Raw genomic sequence first — 23282 nt, forward strand, 5'->3', positions numbered from 1 at the left:
AAGCTCCAATGGGGCAGGGACTGATGTGAGCGAGTTCTCTGTACAGCGCTGCGGAATCAGTGGCGCTATATAAATAAATGGTGATGATGATGACTGTGAAATAAACAATGGCTCTGCAGGCAACTCTGACTCACATTTATCTCCTGTCTCTTTGGAGGTGTCTTGGCTGGTACAAGTAGGACAGCTCCTTCATTTACAGCTGGGACACTCCCTGGTTTTGCTTCAATGTAGCCAAAATTGTGAGGGAGCAGCAGCCAGACTTGTGGAAACCAAAGACAATCCACAAGCTTCTTAGATGAAAGGGCACAATGGCATCTACTCCAGGGTTCCATGCAGCTGCAGCAAAGTTTGTCTGTAAGAATGTAGCCTCCAAGGGGCTCACTAACAGGCACAAAGACTGAATGTCTATCTCTCAGGCTTTATGCGTCCCAAGAACCTGTGCAGATTTAAACATTGTGCTTGGTGCCGCATCAATGAGGAAACATCTAAGCACCTCTTTTGGGATAGTGCTTCTGCATAGGCATCATCGGATGCCCTGGAACATGAACTCAGGGAATACATGGAATACATCCTGGTACTCACACTTATGGTGCAATTCAGGAGGCCTGTTACCTTATGAAGTGTTAAAGAAGCTTTATGGCTTGTCAGGTATTGCCTCTTAATAAGGGAGAAGGTGTCTATGCAGGACTTTTGCAGGATGAGCCATAGCCTGCTAAAAAAAACAAAAAAACAGACTACTCCACCATGGAGAGTCCTGGGAAAGAAGAAGACAAAATACAGGCCCAAGGATCTCTTGAAGTACAGACACATATAGGAAGAAGAGGGGTGATTGTCCCTCCCTTACCCTCCTTCCATTTCCCCATCACAACACTTGAACTTTGTTGAATGTCTTGTCCTATTTATGCACCTTTCCTTTATATGTGCCTGTCTATCAATATAGGACCTGTGATTACCCCACCCTTACCCTCTTCACACCCATTGTCCTTTGTTGAAACGGTTATATTATTTAATTGATGAATAGTGTAGTATGTCTTATCGTATACCATATATCTTACAATGTGCTAAAAAAGTATGACTGATTTATATACCACAGTGTGCTGTGTTTGGGGTACGCTGTGATGGTGTACAGCTGAAAGTAATGTCTTTAGGTCTGTTTTTTGTATAATTTTATGCAAATAAAAGTAATTGTTATAAAATGTTAGGTTATCCTTAGTGTTGCACATTATTGGTTTACAGCTTTTTTAGAGCACAGAGTAGATCTAATAACCAAATCAGGTTCCATCTAAAATCAATTATGGCATGAAACATTGTTTTGATTCAAGACAAATTCGTTTTTCTCAACAAGAGAAAATGAGAGAACAAAATGGTAACATTATGAAGACATACCAGGGACAGTGGATGGACCCAAAAGAAAAAAAAAAAAAAAAAACATACAAAGTCATTTTGCAAAAAAATAAATAACAAAATTTATTCGAGGCCTAAGCAAACAAAATTTGAGCCAGGACAAAGCCAAAAGAGTTTATACAAACAGTATAACCACACAGCATGTGACTGCATTTCACTGACAGGAATCATCCAAACTTCTGAACGCCATCTGCAGGGTCTACATAATGTTCCAGATGTTCCATTACTATGATATATTTTATCATCTACATTTTATTGCCAAAATCTGATTACACATACATAGTACCATACAAACTGCATGGTCAATGTCATCCGGAAAATATGATATAGTTACATCTGGTATCTTGCCTACAATTGCAACCAATTTGTAAGCTGATCAAATATCTGTCGTCTTACAGCAGGTAACACTGGAGGCTCTTCGGGGCGGGCTGGATACATATCTGCACAGTGAGCAGCATCTGTAACAGAAACCAAAATTTAAAAAACAAAACAAAACTAAAAAACAAAACAAAAAAAACACACTTTAGGTATAACATTCCCACAGAAAAGTGGCGACAGCCATTTTGTGGGTCAAAACAATGTTCACTGAAACGCAGCCTATTAATAACTTAACTAGAATCCAGATACCTCACTGAGGGATGTGACAGAGCTTTGTTTATACCTTTGTCTTATATCCAACTTTGATGGCAATCTAGCTAGATTATATGGAGAAACTGCACTTAAAGAAGACGTATAGCCATACATGGTATGGTATCAAACTCCCTTCCCAACAAGTACCAGAAGCATTTTACCATTACTAAGGGGTCAATTTTCTAAAGGGTGAATTGTGACTGCACAAATAAAACATGTGCATATTTTTACATACAGAGTCACAGGAAACTTTTTTAATTTTTTAAACAATTGTTTTGGACATCTAGAGAAACAATCTGACAGTGAATGCAGGTGCATATTTACAGTGGATATAAAAAAAAAAAAAAAAAAAAAAAAAGGTCTATACTTTTTTGAAACTGCAGATGTTTGGGATATAACCCCTGAGATCAAGATAAATCATGTCAGCAGGGCCGGGTCTGGCATTTCCAGTGCTCCCCATGTTGGCAATTTGCGTAGGCACAAAATATTTTTTCTACGCGGACAAACTGCTGCGGCGCAGTTGTAAGTGCAGCGACTTCCTGCCGCCCCTCACCAGGCTTACTGTGTTCCTGCGGCTCGATAATTTATAGGAAAAAGTGAACATAAAAAAAAGCTATAAATACCCTGGTTGCATAAATGTCATAATGAGGCTGTAGCTGTTTTCAGAGTTTACCTTTGAATGGATTTTGAATGTGATTGGTTATTAGTATACACCTGCCAGCAATGAAAGGGATTGTGGTTAACCCCAAATAAAAGGTCAGCTGTTCCTGGAGGATTTCCTTACAGTTTTCTTGGTTGCATCCTACTGGGATAGACATGATCCGCAAAGAGCTTTCAAAACATCTATGGACTCTCACTTTTGAAAGGCACCAATCAGGAGTGGGGTGTAAAAGGAATTTCAAAGGCCTTACATGTACCTTGGAACACTGAAAAATCTATGAATAAGTGAAGAAAATGTGGCACAACAGGGACATTGCCAAGATCAGAACGTCCCATTAAAAATGGAAAAATGTCTGACTGACCGATCTTGATTTCAGGCTTTACATCACAAACACCTGCTATTTCAATAAGGGTTGTAGACTTTTTATATCCACTGTAGGGTGCATTTTCTTTTACCCAGAAAGCCCTCCTAGCACATTTCACTCCAAACCAGGCTCATTTATTTTTTGCATGTGGCTAATCTGGACGAAGCAGTTTCTAGGCACTCCAGGAAGACAGCGCACTGGTTCAGTGACCAGATGGACGTGTGATTGTTGTGCGTGGTCACACGTCCTCTCCGAGTAGCATAGGAACAGCCTGGCCAGAGGCAAGTGGGTAACAGTGATGCATGCAGAAGGATCAATGTAGGAGGATGGCAATGAAGCCTAAGTGGGGGGGCTATTGAATGTCAATGAAATATGAGGGCCTGGGAGCAATAAGACATAATGGTCAATGATGGGTGGTGGTGAGAGATAGGAGAATGGACAATGAAGGTGGCACCACAATACTTCACATCAACAGAGAAGTCGATTTAACATATAATGTAAACTCTCTCTACCTTTTTAATGATATTATATTTATAGAATAAATGTTAGGTTTTCCACAGCACCACATATGTGGACCCTCCTCTAGAATTGTGTACTTGCCCCTGCAATATGCTGTACTTCTGGCACGACTGTATGCAGGAATAAATGGAGCTTTATCTGAGGGCACAAGATTGTGTGGGAGACAACATTCTCAAATAATGGTTGAGTCCTTTAAATGGTTACCTCCACTGACTGTAGGCAACATGTATAGTTTAAAGAGCAATTTAATATATGGAGGGAATATACACACAAGTATGCTATATTAAAGAAAATAACAAATATTCCAGCCTTTTGTACAATATATCTGAATACATCTACAAGTTCTTGCTGCATGTACAGCAGAAGAGGTATACTGGCAATAAAGCCTGCACAACGGAGACTGTAAATGTAATGCATGATAGGATCACAACAATGAACTCCTCTTGTTGCTTAAACATGGCTGATGGAACATAAACTGCTTATTACACACAAGTTTACATTCCACACATAGGGGCATATTCAATTATCCGCGTTTTCCGCCGCGGAAAAACTATTACCGGTATTACGGTAATAGTAAGCCAGATTTCAGCTCGCAGCTCCCTGAGCTGAAATCCAGCGAGAGAAGTAACGTAATAACGGTATTTACGTGCACTATTACCGCAATGACGGCAATAGTGCGCGGGGCGCATTACTTTTGGCTGTAATGCCAACAATTGAATATGCCCCATAGTATCCAATCAGGCTATCCACATGAACAAGATTTTGAATAGGAAAGTGGGTAGAACTATGGATGTTTAAGTCATCAGTAGTCCGAGTTTTCCATCACAATCAGGATTTCAGATTTCCTTTGTGTTTCAGTGACCTATCCTGTAGTATGGTGGCACCAACCACAAACGGAGTGTAAGCGGTCTCAGTAGTTTCCATTTCTGTAAAGGCTCATACACAGAGAGTTTTGCAGCAGCATGCAGAATTGCTGACAAGTTAACGGTTACAATATCCTCTCAAGTGCCTGAGACAAGGTTATTTCTATGTCTTACTGTTCAAACTACATGCAAGACCCGTTTAAATATGTAAAAAGCATTTCACTAATGAGCGAGACTGTCTAGGTTCTGGTATCCAATCTAGTCCTCTTTTTCTGAAGGATGGACTCATTTTGCAGTGTAGCCCTTGGACACCTTTGACAGGTGGTTAAGGCAGTGAACAGCATTATGGTAACACTCTTATGCACACCTGGCACTGCGGCCACAAATGTTTATTTTTAAAGGTGGACCAGAAAGTACGGCCACTCCTTTAGCAAAGGCAAATTCACAGCTATTATCTTCTCAACCCATTTATTTGAATTCTGTTCCAACCTTTACCTACGTATCCTCACTACACTGTACAGAAAGAGCACCCTTACAGAGTACAACACCATTTTTGGAAGAAGCCAGGTTTTACACTGGAATATGCACTCTTACTTTATTAGAAGACATATTTAAATGGAACTTTTCTATTTTTCATTTCGACTCAATAGTGCCTTCAAATGCAATCTCCACGTGTTTCTCTAACTTTCTGACCTGTCATTGACTTATTAAATAACCACCTTTTCATAAAAATCTCCCACAATACATACCATAAGTGACAAGGGTCCCTTACTGTATGGACTTTAAAGTTAATACAAAAATATTTAATTTACTTAGAATTACACAAAGCTCCAGAATCTGCAAGCTAGCAGCAGCCCTATGGGATGACACAGGCAGACTCGGCCAACCTACGGCTGGCCAGGCATTATGAAACTACAAATTCCAGCATGCTCTGCCAGCAGATAGCTGTAAAGGTATGATAGGACTTGTAGTCTCAAACACCTGGCGAAAAATTTTACAAACATCATTTAAGTGTCAATTATAAAAGCAATGGAAAAAAAGTTTTAAACACAAGAACAATTACCTTGCATTGGAATGGCCACAAGGTCAATGCTAAGGTTCGTGTTAATACCCAGGGCATGCCATGGATCAATCAAGCCATTTGGAAAAATTATTCGGCTGGCTTGGACATTAAGACCTCCATAATTTTCATTTGTTTGCTGAACTGCACCAGTAACCATGGATAAGTTAAAGTCTGCACCATAAATATCATAACATTGCTGGACATGATAACTGCAGAAAAAGAGAACAGGTTAAATGATTTTTGCACATACCTTGAAAACAAGTATGTGCTTTTCATTGTGAAATAAAAACAAAATCTAGTAACATCGTAACATAGTTGATGAGGTTGGAAAAAAACAAAACAAATAAAAAACCACACCAGTCCATCAAGTTCAACCTATTTTGGATCTCCTGCGATCCTGCACTTATATTTGAAATTAATCCAGAGTAAGCAACCGCCAATCTGTTTCAATTGTGAAAAATCCCCCCAGACTCCATATTGCAGTCCTATTTTTACCCTATATCCACTACTAGCCTTCATTTTAATTAACGGTCGTATCCCCGGATACACCTTTCCGCTAAAAATTTGTCTAACCCTTTCTTAATTCGTGGTGTTTAGATTTAATTAGTGGATTAAATAATATGACCTTAAGCTCTGCATCAGTTCTCCATTCATTTTTAGGTGGTCTACACTGGCGGTATCAGAGCCTATAGTGATATCAATTACATTTATTTTTATAGAGCCAGCAAATTCCGTAGGTCTTAACAATTGGGATATTTTTTGTATTTCAGCGATGGCTGTTTTCTCCATGCATTGAACAGGACTCCATTAAATTTATGGCTGGAGTTCTGCTCAGTGCATCAAAAGTGCACATGAATGTTTGATTCCAACGCAATATATGGAGGGAACTTGCAGAGTAGGTTGCTATGGTGCCTGTGTTATTCAGGTTACCTGTAGGTCCATGAAAATTCACACATTTTATTTGCGAGACATATTAGGCAATATTTCGTGACAACGATCTGGTACAGATTTGCTGAACTTTTCACCAGATTTCCTGCAATAGTGCTTCATGTCCCTGAGGTGTCAATACTATTTATCTTATTGTAGGTAACAGAATAACAGATCTCATCATCACAGACATACTATAAGCATGTTGGATAAATAGAATTCCATATGCAACTTTGCAATGTAGATCTTCTCAGTGGGGAAAAGTTTTGCTCATGAGAAACCACTAACATTTGCTTCCTGTTCTTTTGGCAACAAATGACATTTAAAGTGGAGATCTGTACATTTCCAGATTTCACTGTGCTATGTTCTCACAGTACAGCCCACCACAATGACTACATGAGATTAGCAGAGGCTGATCGTCACCTACAGTATCAGGCAGAACAGAGGGAACCATACAGCAATGCTATGTTAAACAACCACAAAACCCGTTGACTTATATTAAGCATTCGAATAACATTCACAAAATGTACAAGTAAATCAGCTATTATTTTGGGGCAATATGTCCTTTTATACAGGCAGCAGGCTCCTTGCATGCATCAGTCAGCCTCTTATGTTGGCCACATACACACAGATTCCACGGCAGATATTGCAGCCCACAAACAACTAGGAGGTCTGCTAATAACCCAATCTAATTGGGCTTCATTGATCTGCAGTCATCTTCCGACTTCACCAGATGAATCAGCCTTGAATGGACAAGTCTTGTAGATTTGGCCTACAAGCTTGTTTTATGTATACGCGTCATTCTATATAGATAGAAGATACACACATAGGTTAAGTTGAGGCCATCATGTATATGGCAGTACAAATAAGTGGTTACCGCTGTCAGGAACCATTATATTTACATTACATATAATGTCTATACAACTAATACTCATGCAAATGCAATTAATTCCTCCACTAGGAATTCTTGAAATCACGGAGGCAAAATGATAGTTTGTTCCTCATGTCTATGTCTCTGATATCTAGTGACTCGATAGGATGAGTATTGGTTCTGTATGTAGAAAACAGGTACACTTTAACAATGTACCGGGTATACACCAGGACTAACTCACAATAAAGCAGCATTACAAACCACACTTTAAATATTACCTTAAAGGAAAGCCTGAGAATGGCTGAGAAGGTGAATCTGAAGATTGAAAATATCCAAATTCTGTGCATGTCTGGTACAGCCATTGTCGACCTAAAATAAAAACCCAAACAGGTAAAACACACAGTCAAGAGTCACTTTTATTCTGTCACTCATCATTCATGTGACTGCACTGAATGGAGTGACATATGCAGCAGAGTAAAGAAATCAGATGCCTGAGAACTTCTCTATATAGTGTATTTTTGGCACATAAAGCTTCCTTTTGCAGCATCTGAAATAACATTGCTAATGACAACCACATGCCGGTTCACATACAGTCAGAACTGTACAGTTTGATGGAAGTAGTAGCACACAGCTGAGAATTAAAGCCACAGAGGGATATAACTTCTAAACTTTGATTTCTCATGAACAAACAAACATAACTGTACATGACCCGTTAAAGAGCAACGTGAGTCATGAAGCCCATGGCTTGTGCGCGTTGTGGTGGTTCCACGGAGGAGACAAACGGTTGTGAACAAAAGAGGAGAAAAAAAAAAAATTGGCTGCAGCTGAATCCTATCTCAATTGCATTTAAAGAGCTAGTCCTCTATATTTTATTTAAAGATTCCATTGCATGCCCGTAAAGAATTTGTGAATTTTGTTCCAGGACTGAGCAATACAGAGAACAAAGACCTGCAAGTAAGGCTGCCTATACACGGTCTAATATAACAGCCAATTATACAATTTTCCACCTACTGATCAGGATCAGTAGGCGTGTGCCCACACATTCTGTTGCTCGAAGAACATTTGATCAGAATGTTCAGCGGCCAATCACAACTGGCAGAATATCAGTTGGAACATGACAGATATCTCAACCTTCTAATCCACCTCTTTTCTCACAGCAAGCTCATGTTCTGGTTAATCAGCCATTTTAGGCACACACAGGCTTCCAACAGAGCCCTTAAACAAGCTTACCGACAAGAAAACTCATGTGCATATGAAGGCCAGTGTGTATAAAACAATTATCCCCAATATCTTCAGCTATGTTTACTTCTGCAAACATTTAAATATGAACAATTATGAAATTTAAATAAGGAATTTGATTGTGCGTTTCTATTATAATGTTCAGGTATTTGTACAAATGTAATTATATCCATCTACTTCCCTATCTCTGGCAACCAGACCATGGGGTCTACTTAACAAGACCCTTCGCCAATTTATAAATAGGGGCAACAATTTATACCACACTTCCTGTAGCTGGTCCCTCCATCCCAACAGCACATCAGCTAAGAACTACAAATATACACTACCACATTGACCAGAAACACCACTGACCTCATTAATGTGGGTTGTGTAAGAGCGCAGCTCTGTCTGCTTACTAGAATGCGATGTCCGGTACTGTAACATTTGGGAAATAAGTCCTAATAGTTTCCAGGTGGTGCAATAAAAGCTTGGGGGCTTAGTAAAATTTTAAGATGGTCACAGGGCTGATCTATCATGCACAGGAACACAGCATATTATAAGCTAGTAATTTGGGCTATGTAATATATAATTGCTCAAACAAACTTTGGTTTGTGTTAAATACGACTGGCTATGTTAGTATGCCGAGTAATGGAACCATTTTGTACAGAACGTCTATTAAGGTACGTAGCCCAACCCCCCCATTGGTGGCATAATCAGGATTTTCTCCCAGTTTGGGGAAGCCGAGGTTGTTGCAAGTAAGAGATCAGAGATCTCCTCTGCCTATCAGCACAATGTATATCCTGCAACAGTAGCCTATATGAGCTGCTATTAGATCTAGGTTACACTGAATCTATCAAATTTTGACAATATAGAGATTGTAAAACAACTAATATTTCTATATGTAGACAGATTATTTTATATGTTTTTTCTATGGTTGCACTAATTGGGTAAACAACAATGGAAAGAATTTTGAAAGTCGGTACACACAAAAAAAAACCTCAGAGAACTCAAATCATCTCAATTCAAAATTTTCTGTTTATCCAACACATAGCAAACAGGTAAAATGTGGCCTGGTCATTAAAAGTATGAACGGATCTATGTATTAAAGTGCAATCAGTTTTTTCCATAAAATGGTGGTCGCACAGTTTATTAAGGGTTTATGGCAGGATGAATTAAAGCTTTCTCCTGTCATAACCCAATTAAATGTTTCTTAACGCAGTCCCCATAGATTAATATCAGGACTGCAAAGTTCTGCAAAGCTTTTCGCAGCAAGGCAACGCCAACTCACCGACTTCAATGGATCCCTCACCCACACAAGTGTTCCATTCACCGGCAGTGCCAATTGTAAAAAGAGTTTGTGTTGGAGGGGGCACTTGGCCAGGGCTCCCAGAGTAGCCCAGCATGGCGAATTACAGGGGTGCTTCATTATGCATCACTGTGATGTCACCACACTGTAATACATAGACCCCTTTCGTTACAAGGCTGTTAATTAATGCTCATCGAGAAGTGTACAGGAGGTTTGCTTTGCAGAAGTCAAATTAATAAGTAAGCCTGAAATTGTTAATATATAGCATTTTAAGTTACTCTTCTCTACCTCCTGTTGAAGAAGGTCCTCCCCAGCGACTGTCACGCATATCTTGAACATACTTGTGGTACCTTACATCGATACACTTTTCCTTTTTAGCTTTCATAATGTGTTGGAGAACTTCGACATATCTCTCATATGGTGAGCCCAGTGATTCACTGGCCATAATGTTACACACAACCTGGATCGTCACATTAGTGCCCTTCACACCCTATGGAAAAGAAAAAAAAAAACGCACAAATAATACAATCAATACATTTTATTAGAGCAGCGCAGAGATATGATGCAAAATTGGACAACGTTATTTGCTACTTCTACCATGTATACAGTTGATGTAGCAAACACATCTCCATATGTGTAAGATACCAATCAACATACCCGACAATGCAATCGGGATATTTTTTTCCCCTAATATATTCTTTATTTTCTTGTTTTCAATAATAAGTACAAAGCATGAAAGACTTGCAAAAAAAAACAAACAAACACTAATGCTTACAACTAATTTGATTGTTTCTCAACAGTGAAAAGACTAAGGAATAAACACAAAAAACCTAACAAAACAAGAGGTAAAAAAGAGGAGGGATGAGTGTAGGATGGGGGAGGGGGGAGTACTTCAGGTGTGTGCTTTACCTTACATCTCAGTCTGGAGAGGTTGTGGATTGCTTTCTCCAAGGTCCCAAATAGGTTTACAATCCATGGGGTACGGGCTTATTGCAACAAGATAGATATGTGGCATTAGAACCAGGTGGCAGAACACTCTTAAGGGGGTATTAAACTAGGATTTGCGGCTGCGCTTGTAAAGTGCCATTACAGTAGCGCAACATCACGGATTTCTGTGCGCACCCCTATGTTGCGGTACCAGAACCCGTGCAGCCGCATGTAATCGTGGCCGTGAATGATACTTGAATATGTCCCTTAGTATCTATCAATCACTGCCATAGTGATCCATTGACGAATAAGAATCTAAACATCTGAACCATTCCTTGATTGTGACGGCAGAGCAATTGAGTGAAATTAAAAAAAAAAAAAAAAAAGGCCCACCTATTGCATGACCATGTATTTCCTACATCTACAATATTAAAAGCAGCTAGTTATCCATTTACACACATGAAACCACAGAACTTTATTAAAAAACATGCTTGCAAACATTTTTCACCATCCAAGAGAAGGATGTATAGAAACCTATTCCTGACCTAAACTCACTGCCCTTTTCCTCCCCCAGCCCTTACACTGCCCAGCAAAGCTAAAATGTGTATTTTGCAATACTAAAATGTTTCAGAACAACTATTGTAACAGTGGTGATAATATCACAAAGTCTAGCTCTTCCCTGGGGCTATACTTTTGTTCCTGGCCAGTTACGTACAATGCTTGGCAGATATTTTATTCAGGAAGTTATCCAAAAGAGTTTCAGAAAAAGGATTAGTAGAGGTTGTGGGAAAGAGGGCAGATTAAAAAAAATAAATAAAAAAAAATTAAAAACAGCTGGCGTGTTTATATACCGACCTTTTTAATGTCACTGAAAGTGTATCAAGACGTTTAACAGTTAAGCAACCACTCAGTTTCAAGTCGTGAAACATTGATGGTTCAAGTCAAAATCAAGAACGGATTGATCTTCAGTCCGAGAACTCCAGTTTGTTAGAGAAATCTTACTAAACATTATGTTCACGTCTACAATTTCCTGGGTCCAACTTATCTAAATATTCATACTCCAATACACACTACTGAGATTTAATAGGACTCGAAAAGTTTCACTAACAATATAAACAGAAAGTTGGAAGGTAAAAAGCAGATCAGATTTCATATATTAAATACTTTAATCTTCCGCCCATGCAGATTTTAAGAGACTTCACATCGTTGTACACACCATTCACTCCAAAACAAACAGAAACAGTACAAGTTTGGCATCTTCCTTCCTCTAACATGGGAAAATCTAGTTCATAATATGCTGGGATACACAGTTGGAAGGAAAAGAAAACCGCAATGTTCAGTCTGGAAATTAGAATTAAAAAGCCAACATCAAACATCTGATCAATTTAAATGTCAAAGGAGGAAGTTGCAGAGATGTCCAGGGGCTTAGGAAATTTCACGCTCTTGAAATGTTGCAACAACAGGATCAATTTGCAATAATGGGATATAATGTAGTAGAATCTAATTAAGAGTTTGGCATCTTGTTTGCACTATATCAAATGCACATGGATAGCAATAATATATATTATCTAGATATTTCAGATTTGCCAAATGTTATTAAGTCTCCATCACAGTATACGGTTTACTGTCTCACAATAACCATTTCTACCGTGTAGATTGGTACAAGAGCCTGACAAGTAATGGTATGGGAGACTTAAAAGAACATTTACCTAGTCAATGGAATGATTTGGAAGCGATGTAATATCACTGACAAACCCTTTCTAAATTCAGTTTCTTCCTATGCAAGATGTAGGATTACAGTCTTTCTGCCTAGAGAGCCTAGGTTATATTCAACATTCTCAATATGTAGTCTAAATACATATACACACTATTCCCTATGAAAAGGGCACCCTACTCTCGCCCCACATGCTCTCGCCTCGCATCAGGCACAGAACATTAGATTTCCAGTGGAATGTATTAATAATTTTAGTCGTCTTGCCGCTGTCAAAATTCTAAATAAAATAAAAAAATATTAAATAGATAGATGTGGTCCGGATTACTCCCCAAAGGTAGGAGTTGTTTTTAATGTTGTGATATGCCAATGTGTAAGTAACCCAGGGGTTAACATATCTTGGTTTTCTCTAAAGTGAAACGGATAAAAACAGTTTGCAATGATATTTTCTGTATGTCAAGTTGTTATATATTTATTTTATTTATTGTTGTACAACAGAAACAATAAAAAAAAAAATATATATTTGGCAAGCAATATAGCTTTGTACAATGTTTTCTTTTAATATGGTTGTAAACTTTAACATTGCCAATTTACTTTCTGTTAGCTAGTACAAATCTGTCATACGATTATACAGGGAATAAAACAAGTGCGTAAGGCAACAAATAATTTGCATAGCTATTTACTTAACCACCCTAAACTCATCTAAACTAGTTTAGTCTAGATCTGAAAGAAGGGGGGGTTAATAGTTAGGTTCAGGCTCAGGATCAATCACAGCTGTCTAAGCAAATACCACACTATTTGTTTTGAACACTTTTATTATGTTAGATTGCGTTCCACACTAAGACGTATATTTACTAAACTACGGGTTTGAAAAAGTGGAGATGCTGCCTATAGCAACCAATCAGATTCTAGCTGTCTTTTTGTAGCATGTACTAAATAAACGATAACTAGAATCCGAGTGGTTGCTATAGGCAACAACTCCACTTTTTCAAGCCCATAGTTTAGTAAATATATCCCTAAGTGTTACAACATATGGGCCCCGCTTTTTGGAAATTGATCTTACAGCCATTTCTTTATTGGAAAGAGTAGCACTTCTTCCGTAATACCAGGTTTATGGTATTCCTGTTTGAACTACACCTTGTGATGGTGTTCTATACAATACTATAAACTATGGATTAGGTTAGTTTTCTGTCTTTTACATTTTGTGAAGTTTATTCAAGTTCTAGTGTTACTGAAATTGTTTAAATAATGTTTACACTAATATAGAAAAATATTAACATTAGAAATTGTATATAAAAAAATGTTAATATTAGAAATTAGTGTGCACGAGGAATGTGCTGAACTGAAAAAGCGGGAAGGAGCATGATTAGGAATGAAGAAAAGATAAGGGTCAGGTGAGCGAGCACGAGAGGGTGAGACAGATGAGTGGAGAACAAGAGAGAAGGGGGAGGACATGTGAGAGGTGAGGAAGACGAACAATGAGGAAAATTTTGCAATAACGTATATGAAATGAGAGTATTGTGACAAACCAAGAAGATAGCGATTAATACAAAAGGAGAATTAGCTAAAGAGAAACCTCAGACCACAAGAATGACAATTTGTGTGCCAGTAATAAGTCAGTAGTGGGAGATAAGTGTATAAACCCACAGTCCAGTAGAAAACAGTGAGTGTAACTTGCCTACAGATATTTATAAGTGAACTAGAGTAGTTTCCCTTTCTCAGAAAGAATTGGATTTAGAGATAATCAGACTCATGTTTTACTTCAAGCAGAGACTGTTAAATTATAATAACCTCTTACCTCATTCACTGTAGTAAGATAATGAACACAAATATATAGTGTCTGGAGAGTATACATCTTTTCACAGACTTCTGTGTCAGTCATTTATCAAACGATAAATGTTAGGATAAAACTACAGCTTGCAATTTTGAACAAAGTGAGGTTTAACTTATATGGTTTATAATTTCTTTGGAGATGGATTTGACAAAAAGCCAATCTAATGCGGCAACAATATTAAAAGTGGAAACCCTCTTCATTTACTGTAGTTTGTCTTCATTAATTCAAGACAGCACTATTAAATTATAAAAATTGCAAAAGTACGTTCAATACAGTCATACTGGACACCTCAGCTCTGCAACAGTTAAATACCTCAACTGTCACAACATACACCAACTGCAAGTCAGGGGTGATATATATATATATATATATTTTTTTTTTTTAACTCTGTACGTATACTGAAAGAGTATATATTTTAAATTGATATCATACATAGTGTAAAAGTATTAAAGTAATGGTTTAGAAAGAAGAATTATTAGCAGTGTAACAATCAAACTTGTCATGTTTAGGTTTGAGCTATTTAGGGAGTTATATGATAGGATTCCGAAGTTAAGTTAAATTATATAGATTACATATCAATTTCTGTATAAAATCAATGTATCAATTTCTATATGATAGTCAACACTATTATAGTGTATTCAATACCTTTTTATTCCTAGCGTCAAAAATATAATAGAACATTTTTTGTTGTCTGGGTTAATCAGATTAAATATTACCAGGGAACTATTTGGAGGGGTTTCCTGAATCACCCTTAGTACTTATATCTCAAGTATTTACCGTAGGCATAGTATAGATTCAGATGGAGGCACTGACCGCTCAATGATACCTAGTAAAAGGGTATTACATGTATGACTGTTCAAGACTTATTTATCAGTTTTCAAGGTCTGGAAGGTCATTCTGCCAAGCTAATCAGGTTTCTACCCAGATTTAGTAATTGATCCCAAGGCAGAGATCGTTGTAGAAGTATCCAATCTTGAATTTGTTTGTGCAAGTGAAACCTACAAGAGATCTGGAGCTGGTAAGTAGAGTCTATTTTGTAAAAAAAAAAGCGTGAGATGGGAATCTCTTTCAATTGTTGAAAGTTAAATAGCATTTCCCCTTGGTCAAATATGTCCTTTATTGTTGCTATGCCTTTCTGTTTCCAGGTTAAGAAGGTTAAATTTTCCAAGCCTGGGATGAACTCTGGGTTTCCACAATAGATTTATATCTTGTAAATTTATGGTTTCTGTTGGACTTTTTGTTCATTTGAACCCATGCCTTATATTTGTCCTTTAGAAATGTATTCTGTTGAAGTTGATTATAGACGAGTCATTTTTTAAGCAGGTGGTATAGGGCAGCTCGTGAAAATGGAGTGAATGCCAAGACTTTGTAAGGTGCTCTTGTTTTAAGATTTGTCCAATCAGAGACATACCTGAACATCACTGACCTGTGAATTTATTAACATTTGGAAGGCCTTTCTGCTCAACAGTAGGTGTTATACAATTTTTGGTTTCTTAATCTGCGTATCTTCACAAGTCCGATTTGGAACTGCTGAATAGCAATGTTTCGATGGGTTATGTTAACTTTGGGAATATAATAATCCAATTGTAAAGCGCTACGGAATATGTTGGCGCTAATATATATATATATATATTAGTGATGACAGTCTTTATAACATTTCTGCCCATCAATGATAAGTTTTTATAGTTCCCCAGTAATATTGTGGCTCTAGCAAATATTGAATTAAAATTATATTCATAAAGGTTTTAAAAGGTTGATGGAATAAATCCCTAGGTATTTTAGTTTGTTTTATCCATTTTGAATTGAGACAATTAACATGAAGTATAATTTAATTGTTAAGGGCATTAATTCAGATTTATGAATATTAATTTTGTATCTTAAGAAAGAGCTGAAACTTTAAATATGCTCTAGGGTGGCTGGTTTAGAATTCTCTGGATTAAAGATTAGCAGCAACCAGTCATCTTCAAAAAGTGTCGGCTTGTTTTCACAGTTACCTACTTTTATTCCGGAATACAATTCGTAATATCATAAGGTGATTTGCAAGAGGTTCCAGAGCTACAGCAGATAAGAGTAGGGAGAGAGGACAGCCCTGTCTTATTCCTCTCTGAGCTAAGGATGACGAGTGTGAAATTAATCCATTTGCCAGTAGTTGTGAATGAGGATTATTATATAATGTTTGTATATACTTATCTGGAAAATCAAATCTGAGGCGCAACTCAGTGGCCATGTCAAATGCCTTATCAGCATCCAAATATAGTAAACCAGTATCAACCGTTCAAGTCACTTCTATAGCCTGGATGGCAGCTCGTACTTTCCGCAAGGTAGTTACCAAATTCTGTCCCCATATAAAGCCAGATTGGTGCATAATTCCTGGAAGGACAATCTTTAGTCCTTCTGCTAACATTTTTGTTAAGAATTTGCAACCTGCATTTAAAGATTGAGATCGCTCTATAGGAGGCCAGATTGTCATGGTCTATTCCTGGTTTGGGTAGGACTTTCATTGTTGCTGGGAAGATGCCTTTTGCAATAAGTGTTAACAAAAAAAAAATCTTTTAGTATTTCTCTTTGGGGAATGTTATGACGGCCTTCAAAAACACCTGTCAGGCAATCAGGTGCAGGAGACTTAAGGGGATTTAGATTTTGTTTGGCTTTACGAACTTCTACCCCAGAGATTCGATCTGTCAATGATTCGATGTTGCTTCACAATTTGAGGTAGTTTAAATTTCTCCCCAAAATGTTTGTTGCTTACTTTATAGGTTTATTGGGTCCAGACTGTAGAATTCTACACAGTACATCTAATAATAAAGGGAACATCATAGATCCGTTAGCTTCTCCATACTCATTTTTGAGTGCTGCAAAATTGGTGCCTGGTCCATTAACTGAAATCTACTTATGGCTGTACGTGGCCCTCAAAGCCTTCACCTGTGGCCCCAACGTCCTTCCTGGTTTAACTGTCAGATTTGGTTATTATAGCAGCGATATTATTACAGATAGGAGCCTTTCTTTGATTAAATATATGTTTTTTTAGCAGGACCACAGTATCTAGTGGAAAACAGGTTAAGGCAGGAGAAACCACTGAGCAGCAAAAGACAAGGGGATGCTCTTTTGTTTTTTAATAATCACGCAAAGGTGGTAAATGAAATATATTAAAGGATAATGCTTAAAATGTCAATTTGAGCACAATCCGATAATAGGTGTTGCTGAGCCAGACGAGATCATATTTGCCAGTTTCATGTATATTCATCTGTAGCCAACAGTACAAGCTGTATCTCTTCACACATGCAAGTCTCAGTTTCAACTTGGCCACCATCTCGATTCTAAGGTCACTTTAGACACAAGCCAGCCATCTTCCTTTTTTCTTACGCTCATGAGTTCTTTAAAAACACTGAGGGCTAAGCGTAAAGAAAACATTTCTTTGGCAAACACTTCTCCATTCAGAACACTTCCAAAAACTGAATACGTGGTTAGACTTCCTAAATAAACTCAGGTCCAAGACTTCAGCAGGATTATATTATCTTGATGAAGCTGGTTAGCATTATGTTCTGGCCTTCACTGTAGTACTAAACCCTAAGACAGCATTTGTAACATTATATATAATAACACTCTCCTCCCTCATCACATTTTCTAATACAAGTCTCTGCACGTGTGTACAGATCTGAACTTATAGGTGCAAGGTTTAGTAGGATGGTGCTAGTGTTTAAATGTGGGTGGCACGGTCCAAAAGGAAAAAAAAAAATATAAAGAAATATACATACACACCACAAAAATTAAATACAACAACAACAACCTAAAAAAAACAAAAAAACAAAAAAACTTACCTCAAACTCTCGGTTGTCATTGTTATATTGAACTATATCCATGACATACTCAGCAATGGTATCAAGGAAGAAAGCAAAGTCCATTTTTGAGCTTACATCCAGGAGCTTACACAAACTAAAAAAATAAGATAAGCAACATTAAGGATTCATAGCATTTCCCAATGCATAAATTAAACGTTGGCTCACAATATGGTATGAGGCTTTTTACTGTACCACACACAAGACAAGTAGATGTAGGAAAATGTGTTGTGTAACTGAAATCAAGCAAGTTCTTTACCTTCTAAACATTAACACAAAAAAAAAAATACAAAAAACCCAAACAATGTGACAGGCTGTAGAACCTTTTCTGCGGTTACCTGTGCACGAATATAATTAAAGTAGGAAGAGGATTAAAGAAAACTCTCAGTATACCACAGCTAGGAGGGCAGTTATCTAGTCAAATCACCTCATTACATTGCTGTGTATCTGGATTGGCTCAAAAGGCAACATACAGTGACTGACCGAAGTGTTAGCATATAGGACCGCTATGCTCCGTCTTCTACCTGTCTAGTGAGAGGAAGAGGGGCACGACGCCTATATCAGATTTGCTCTACTGCGCATGCACAGACCACAATATCCGGAAGATCGGCTTTCGTGCCTTACCTCCAGTCAGACAAGAGACGGGACAAGTCTCAGCTATAGAAGCTGCGTGGCACATATAATATAAAATCCCCAAATGTACATAGGTATAGGTGACCAGAGGAACCCTAGATATACAAGAGAGTTTGTGCCCACACAAGTATAATCCTGCACGGCTGAGCAGAGACCAAGTGTATTATATAAGCAAGCCTGCATAAGCTTATCCACTATATACTGTATACTGCATACAAAGACCTGTACTGCATACTGTGTATAAACTGTTGAATACTGCTGTACTACAAGCAACTGTGAGTACCTGCATTTATATACTGTTATCTTTAATAAACAGCAACCTGTTTATTACAGCTTTCTGTTTTGTACAGCTAATACATGGCTGACCTCCCCAGGATGCATGCTTTTATCAGACCCACACCAATCCAGTGTGCCAGACAATGCATTAAAAAGAGCCATTGTAATCCACAGCAAAAAGCAAGTTCATCACGGAGCTTCGAATTAGCCCCAATTCCCCAAAAATAATATTAGTTAAGTACCTTTGACGTAAAATGCAGATTACAAACACTTTGTGCAATACTGATGAAACAGCAGCAAAGTGGAAGGTAATCCATATACACATCTATTTAGACATCCATGCTTACATTACTGTAGCTTTACAAAAGCTACAAATGGCTAGACAATTGTGGTCAGGATATGGATAAAAATAATTCCACATATAAGAGTTGGATTTTTTGGTCTTATGTCCAGGCATGACAATGGCCTTCTTTTCACGTGCAAGAACTGCTTCCACTGGGGCAGGACTTACACAAGCAACATCATCCTCATCAACATCCTCATCCTCATTAGTGCCTCGTCAACTACACAAATATCCCCCTCATCCTGTTGCAATTTCAAAGTGGCATCCTCAATTTGTGTATCACCGGCTACATTTGGGCTGTTCAAGCACACATCTGCAGAAATGCTGAAAGGTGCCTTCTTTATGGGTACAGAATCAGACAGGTCAGGATTACACATAGCACTCGTGGATAGACTCTCCAGGGATTTGTGTCATTCCTGAATCTGAACATACATTTTCCTCTAATGCCTTACTGTTTTATTCCAGCTCGGCTTTTACATGTAAAAGTATTTGGACACCACTTTTGGAGTCCGAATGACAGGGTCTTGCTTGGTCACGACGGACCTTACATGAAGATGCCTCAGTGACAGTTGCAGAACTAGCTCTCAGAGAAAGACGAAGGCCTCATTCCTTCCTTGTCACTGCATGTGTAGAATGGCATGTTGGCAATTTTATTTTTTTCTGCAGATAACTTTGCCTGGATTACAGCTCTTTTTTCCTGACCAAGGTAAAAGGTGTTTTTGTGCCATTTTTGTTTCCCTGATTTAAAAACACTATGCACTTTAACATAGTAATCCCTCTACATCATCTGCTAAAGCCTATCATCATGACTGGTGCCAGCAACTGCTTGGTGCTCCTGGTCTTCTGTGTACTGCTGTGAATCCATTTTGATAACACAGTACAATGTGACTGCAGAGTTAGAAGACCAAGCCTGCCACCCCTATTATTTATATTTCAGCAATGACAATTAGCAATGGAGCTCTCCTGAATGTCACTGGAGACTTTGAAGAACACTGCTACCCCTCTTTCTTTTCTACCTATGACGCTGACCAACTGCACTAGAGACTGCCAAGAACTGCGCTACCCCTTCTGTGTCCGTCTGTGAAATGGCACTGGATCGGCCTGGAGGGTGGTACTTCTAGAATCCAAAACTCGCGAGATCCAACAATATAACAATGACCTTTTGCCTCGTTTTCAATTCCGAGGGCAGCGAAAGGGCTCGGTACTCAGATCTGCTACGTTCGGGTGCGTTTGGTTATCAGGGAACCGAGCCAGAGCATCTCTATTAACAAGCTAAATTAACAAAACTAAAATGAAATGTGTAGGAGGGGTTTGCAAACCATTACAGCAAAAGAAAATCCTGGGCCTTAATGCTATAACACTATGGTGCAGATTATTTGTTTTTCATAAACACGATGTGCTATGTGCCTGAATTGCCAGCCAAGCCAGACACTTTATCCTGGGTGAGACCACTATTTGTCCACAAAAATGTATTTGCTCTAAGTTGCAGATTTACTTGTGCCAATACAACACATTAATGACATTACTTCATTTACTGCCAGTATATGCCAGCCTCAGTCATTTCCAGAAGCCAGAGTCAGTACAGTTCTAAAACGAGCTTTAGAGACCTTGGGGGGGAAAAACTAGCACTAGTGTTTACATTGGCTTAAACACAAGTGTTCCAATAAACTAACAAAAAACATTAAAATACTAAATAATGTGTAACTAGTTACTATGGGTTGGGCTCAATGGATGCAACCTCTCCCTGGTTTCCAATGCATGCTGCCTAGGGTCACTAATAATTCCACATTTAGCTTCTCTCCCCACGTCCAGTGCCTCACACAGTCCAGTCACCTCCACCTTCTCAACATGCCAATATTCGCCTCTCTCCTCTGTCCTCAATGTTACCAAGATTTCTTTCCCTGCTCTTACAATACAATTCACACTGCTTATCCTCACCTATAAAGCCCCCTACAATGAACCTTCACTTACATCTCTGATCAAGAAAATACTCTGTACTCATCTACCCTACTGCAGACCTTTGCCTCTCCTCCTCTCACCACCTCATAGTGCCACCTGCAGGACTTTTCCGGCACTGCTCACTACCTTTGGAACTCCCGACCTCATCTGACCAGATTCTCCCCCAACCTCCAATCCCTTAGAACTCTTCACATATGCCTACCCCACTTCATCCAAAATTATTTATAAGGTGCCACATATTGCATAGCACCAGATACAGAAGCAAGTACCACCACCCTCATTGTCTCAAGTTACTTGCCTCCATCTAGTATGTTAGCTATCACGGGCAAGGCCTTCTGTTCCTCCCAGATCCTAGCCTCACCTTCATGAAAAGATTTGTTTACATTCTGTTCCTCTGGATAGGGTGTGTGCGACTTTACATACCATTCTGTTGTGCAGGGCAGTGTAACAAGTGTTAGGAATGCAATTACATGTACAGAGCAATATGTCTGGGGGTATTTTTCCCCAGATACTCAGCATTTCTTTTTTATTTTAAACATACACGTGTTAAAAAGTAAAAAAAAAAATACTTTCAGGTGTGCTTGCACAAGGTTAAAGGCAATAATTAATTAAAAACAGAATATACAGGCACAAACATGAGGTGAGCGAAATTAGAACAAAGTGTTTGAATGTAAGTATTTCAGCGGACCCATTTGCTGCGCCTGTAAGAATGTTGTGAAGAGAGAGAGAGAGGCGGGACCAGCAAGTATCTAACCCTACAGAGCACAGTAGTGATGTGAGGCATCTGTGAAAACATTGTGGTGTCCAATAAACCTTTAGTGAAACAAAACTCAATGGCACATAGTATTCACGAATAAAAAAAGTGTATTTTGTATAAGCAACTTACTTGAAATCTTTTGTAATTTTCTCATAATTCTCCTTATAAGCCAGCAGTTCCAGCAAAGTGTCTGAAGCCAATTTAACGCTCCTGGGGCAATCAGAGTGATTCCGAGCCAAAGAGGCCTGCACAACGTCTAGGTATTCTACATAGTGAGAGCGGAAAACCGTGCGACAAGAACACATTAGAACTTCAATGAACCACTAGAACTGAACGTTCATGTTACTGAAGAACTGGACAGGAATCCCTTTCAAATATTTTAAATTTTAGGCAAGTAAGAATTAGCAGTCAGGAGTTCTAAACCATTATTAATTCAGGCAAAAAAAATAAAAATATTTACTTTAACTTAGAATCACAATCTTTTATTTATACAATAATCATGATTTAGATACAATACATAATGAGACTTTAGTGATTTTCCGCAAGGGTATTTACTGCAGAATAGTGTAAACAACTTTCTGAAAGTTGGTGCAGAAGCCATTTACCTCTCCCCTTGCAAACAGTTACATTAATTTATAGACTGCCTGGTCAGTTTGGTAGAACATCCTTCAGCGTGCCACTGCCTGGGTTTCACCTGTGTACCCCTTTAGTTACGTCACTACGTACACACCCGTCTTACATTAAGGTAACTCTAGACGGCTTCTGCTGGTGCAGTAATAGCTTGCGTTTCATTGTGGTATTGTACATTTTGTTGGATATCAGATTTTAAAATGGCACATTTCTTTTTAACTTCAACATATATTCTTGCCGTGACAGTTGAATAGTACACAAATGACAGTACTGCTTTTTCTTGGCAAATAAAGTGTCGTCTGGACTTTTCAGTCATCAAACCTCAATTAAAATTCTGTGCAGGTCAGAGCTCAGCTCTAAAACCAGCAATGACTAACAAGCTTTCAGCTGTAACATGGTCTCTGAGCTATCCTGGTTGAACAATTAAATGGTTCAGCTGCACAGGAAGTGCTGCCCGCACTTCATTTGGCACACTGGCAACTAAAAGCTGTGACTGAAAAGAATGGTAAAATTAAGTTTCCCACTTAAACTAACAGAGGGTGTGAGGACA

At 38.4% G+C, this 23282-nt stretch overlaps 1 protein-coding gene across 1 annotated transcript in view; it reads right to left on the reverse strand.

Annotated features, from left to right (window-relative positions):
• Positions 1-1454: 1454 nt before the first annotated feature.
• LOC142143751 (putative serine protease K12H4.7) overlaps positions 1455-23282 on the reverse strand; it is a 39382-nt gene continuing 17554 nt past the window's right edge. Inside the window, exons 4-9 of the mRNA XM_075201873.1 lie at positions 22232-22367; positions 18117-18231; positions 10115-10316; positions 7581-7671; positions 5505-5713; positions 1455-1862 (exon numbers count right to left, since the gene is read on the reverse strand). Coding sequence (XP_075057974.1) covers positions 1753-1862; positions 5505-5713; positions 7581-7671; positions 10115-10316; positions 18117-18231; positions 22232-22367 — 863 coding nt within the window. The 3' untranslated portion in view covers positions 1455-1752. The remainder of the gene's footprint in view (positions 1863-5504; positions 5714-7580; positions 7672-10114; positions 10317-18116; positions 18232-22231; positions 22368-23282) is intronic.

Source organism: Mixophyes fleayi, chromosome 3, assembly GCF_038048845.1.
Source record: "Mixophyes fleayi isolate aMixFle1 chromosome 3, aMixFle1.hap1, whole genome shotgun sequence".
NCBI classification, from domain to species: domain Eukaryota; kingdom Metazoa; phylum Chordata; class Amphibia; order Anura; family Limnodynastidae; genus Mixophyes; species Mixophyes fleayi.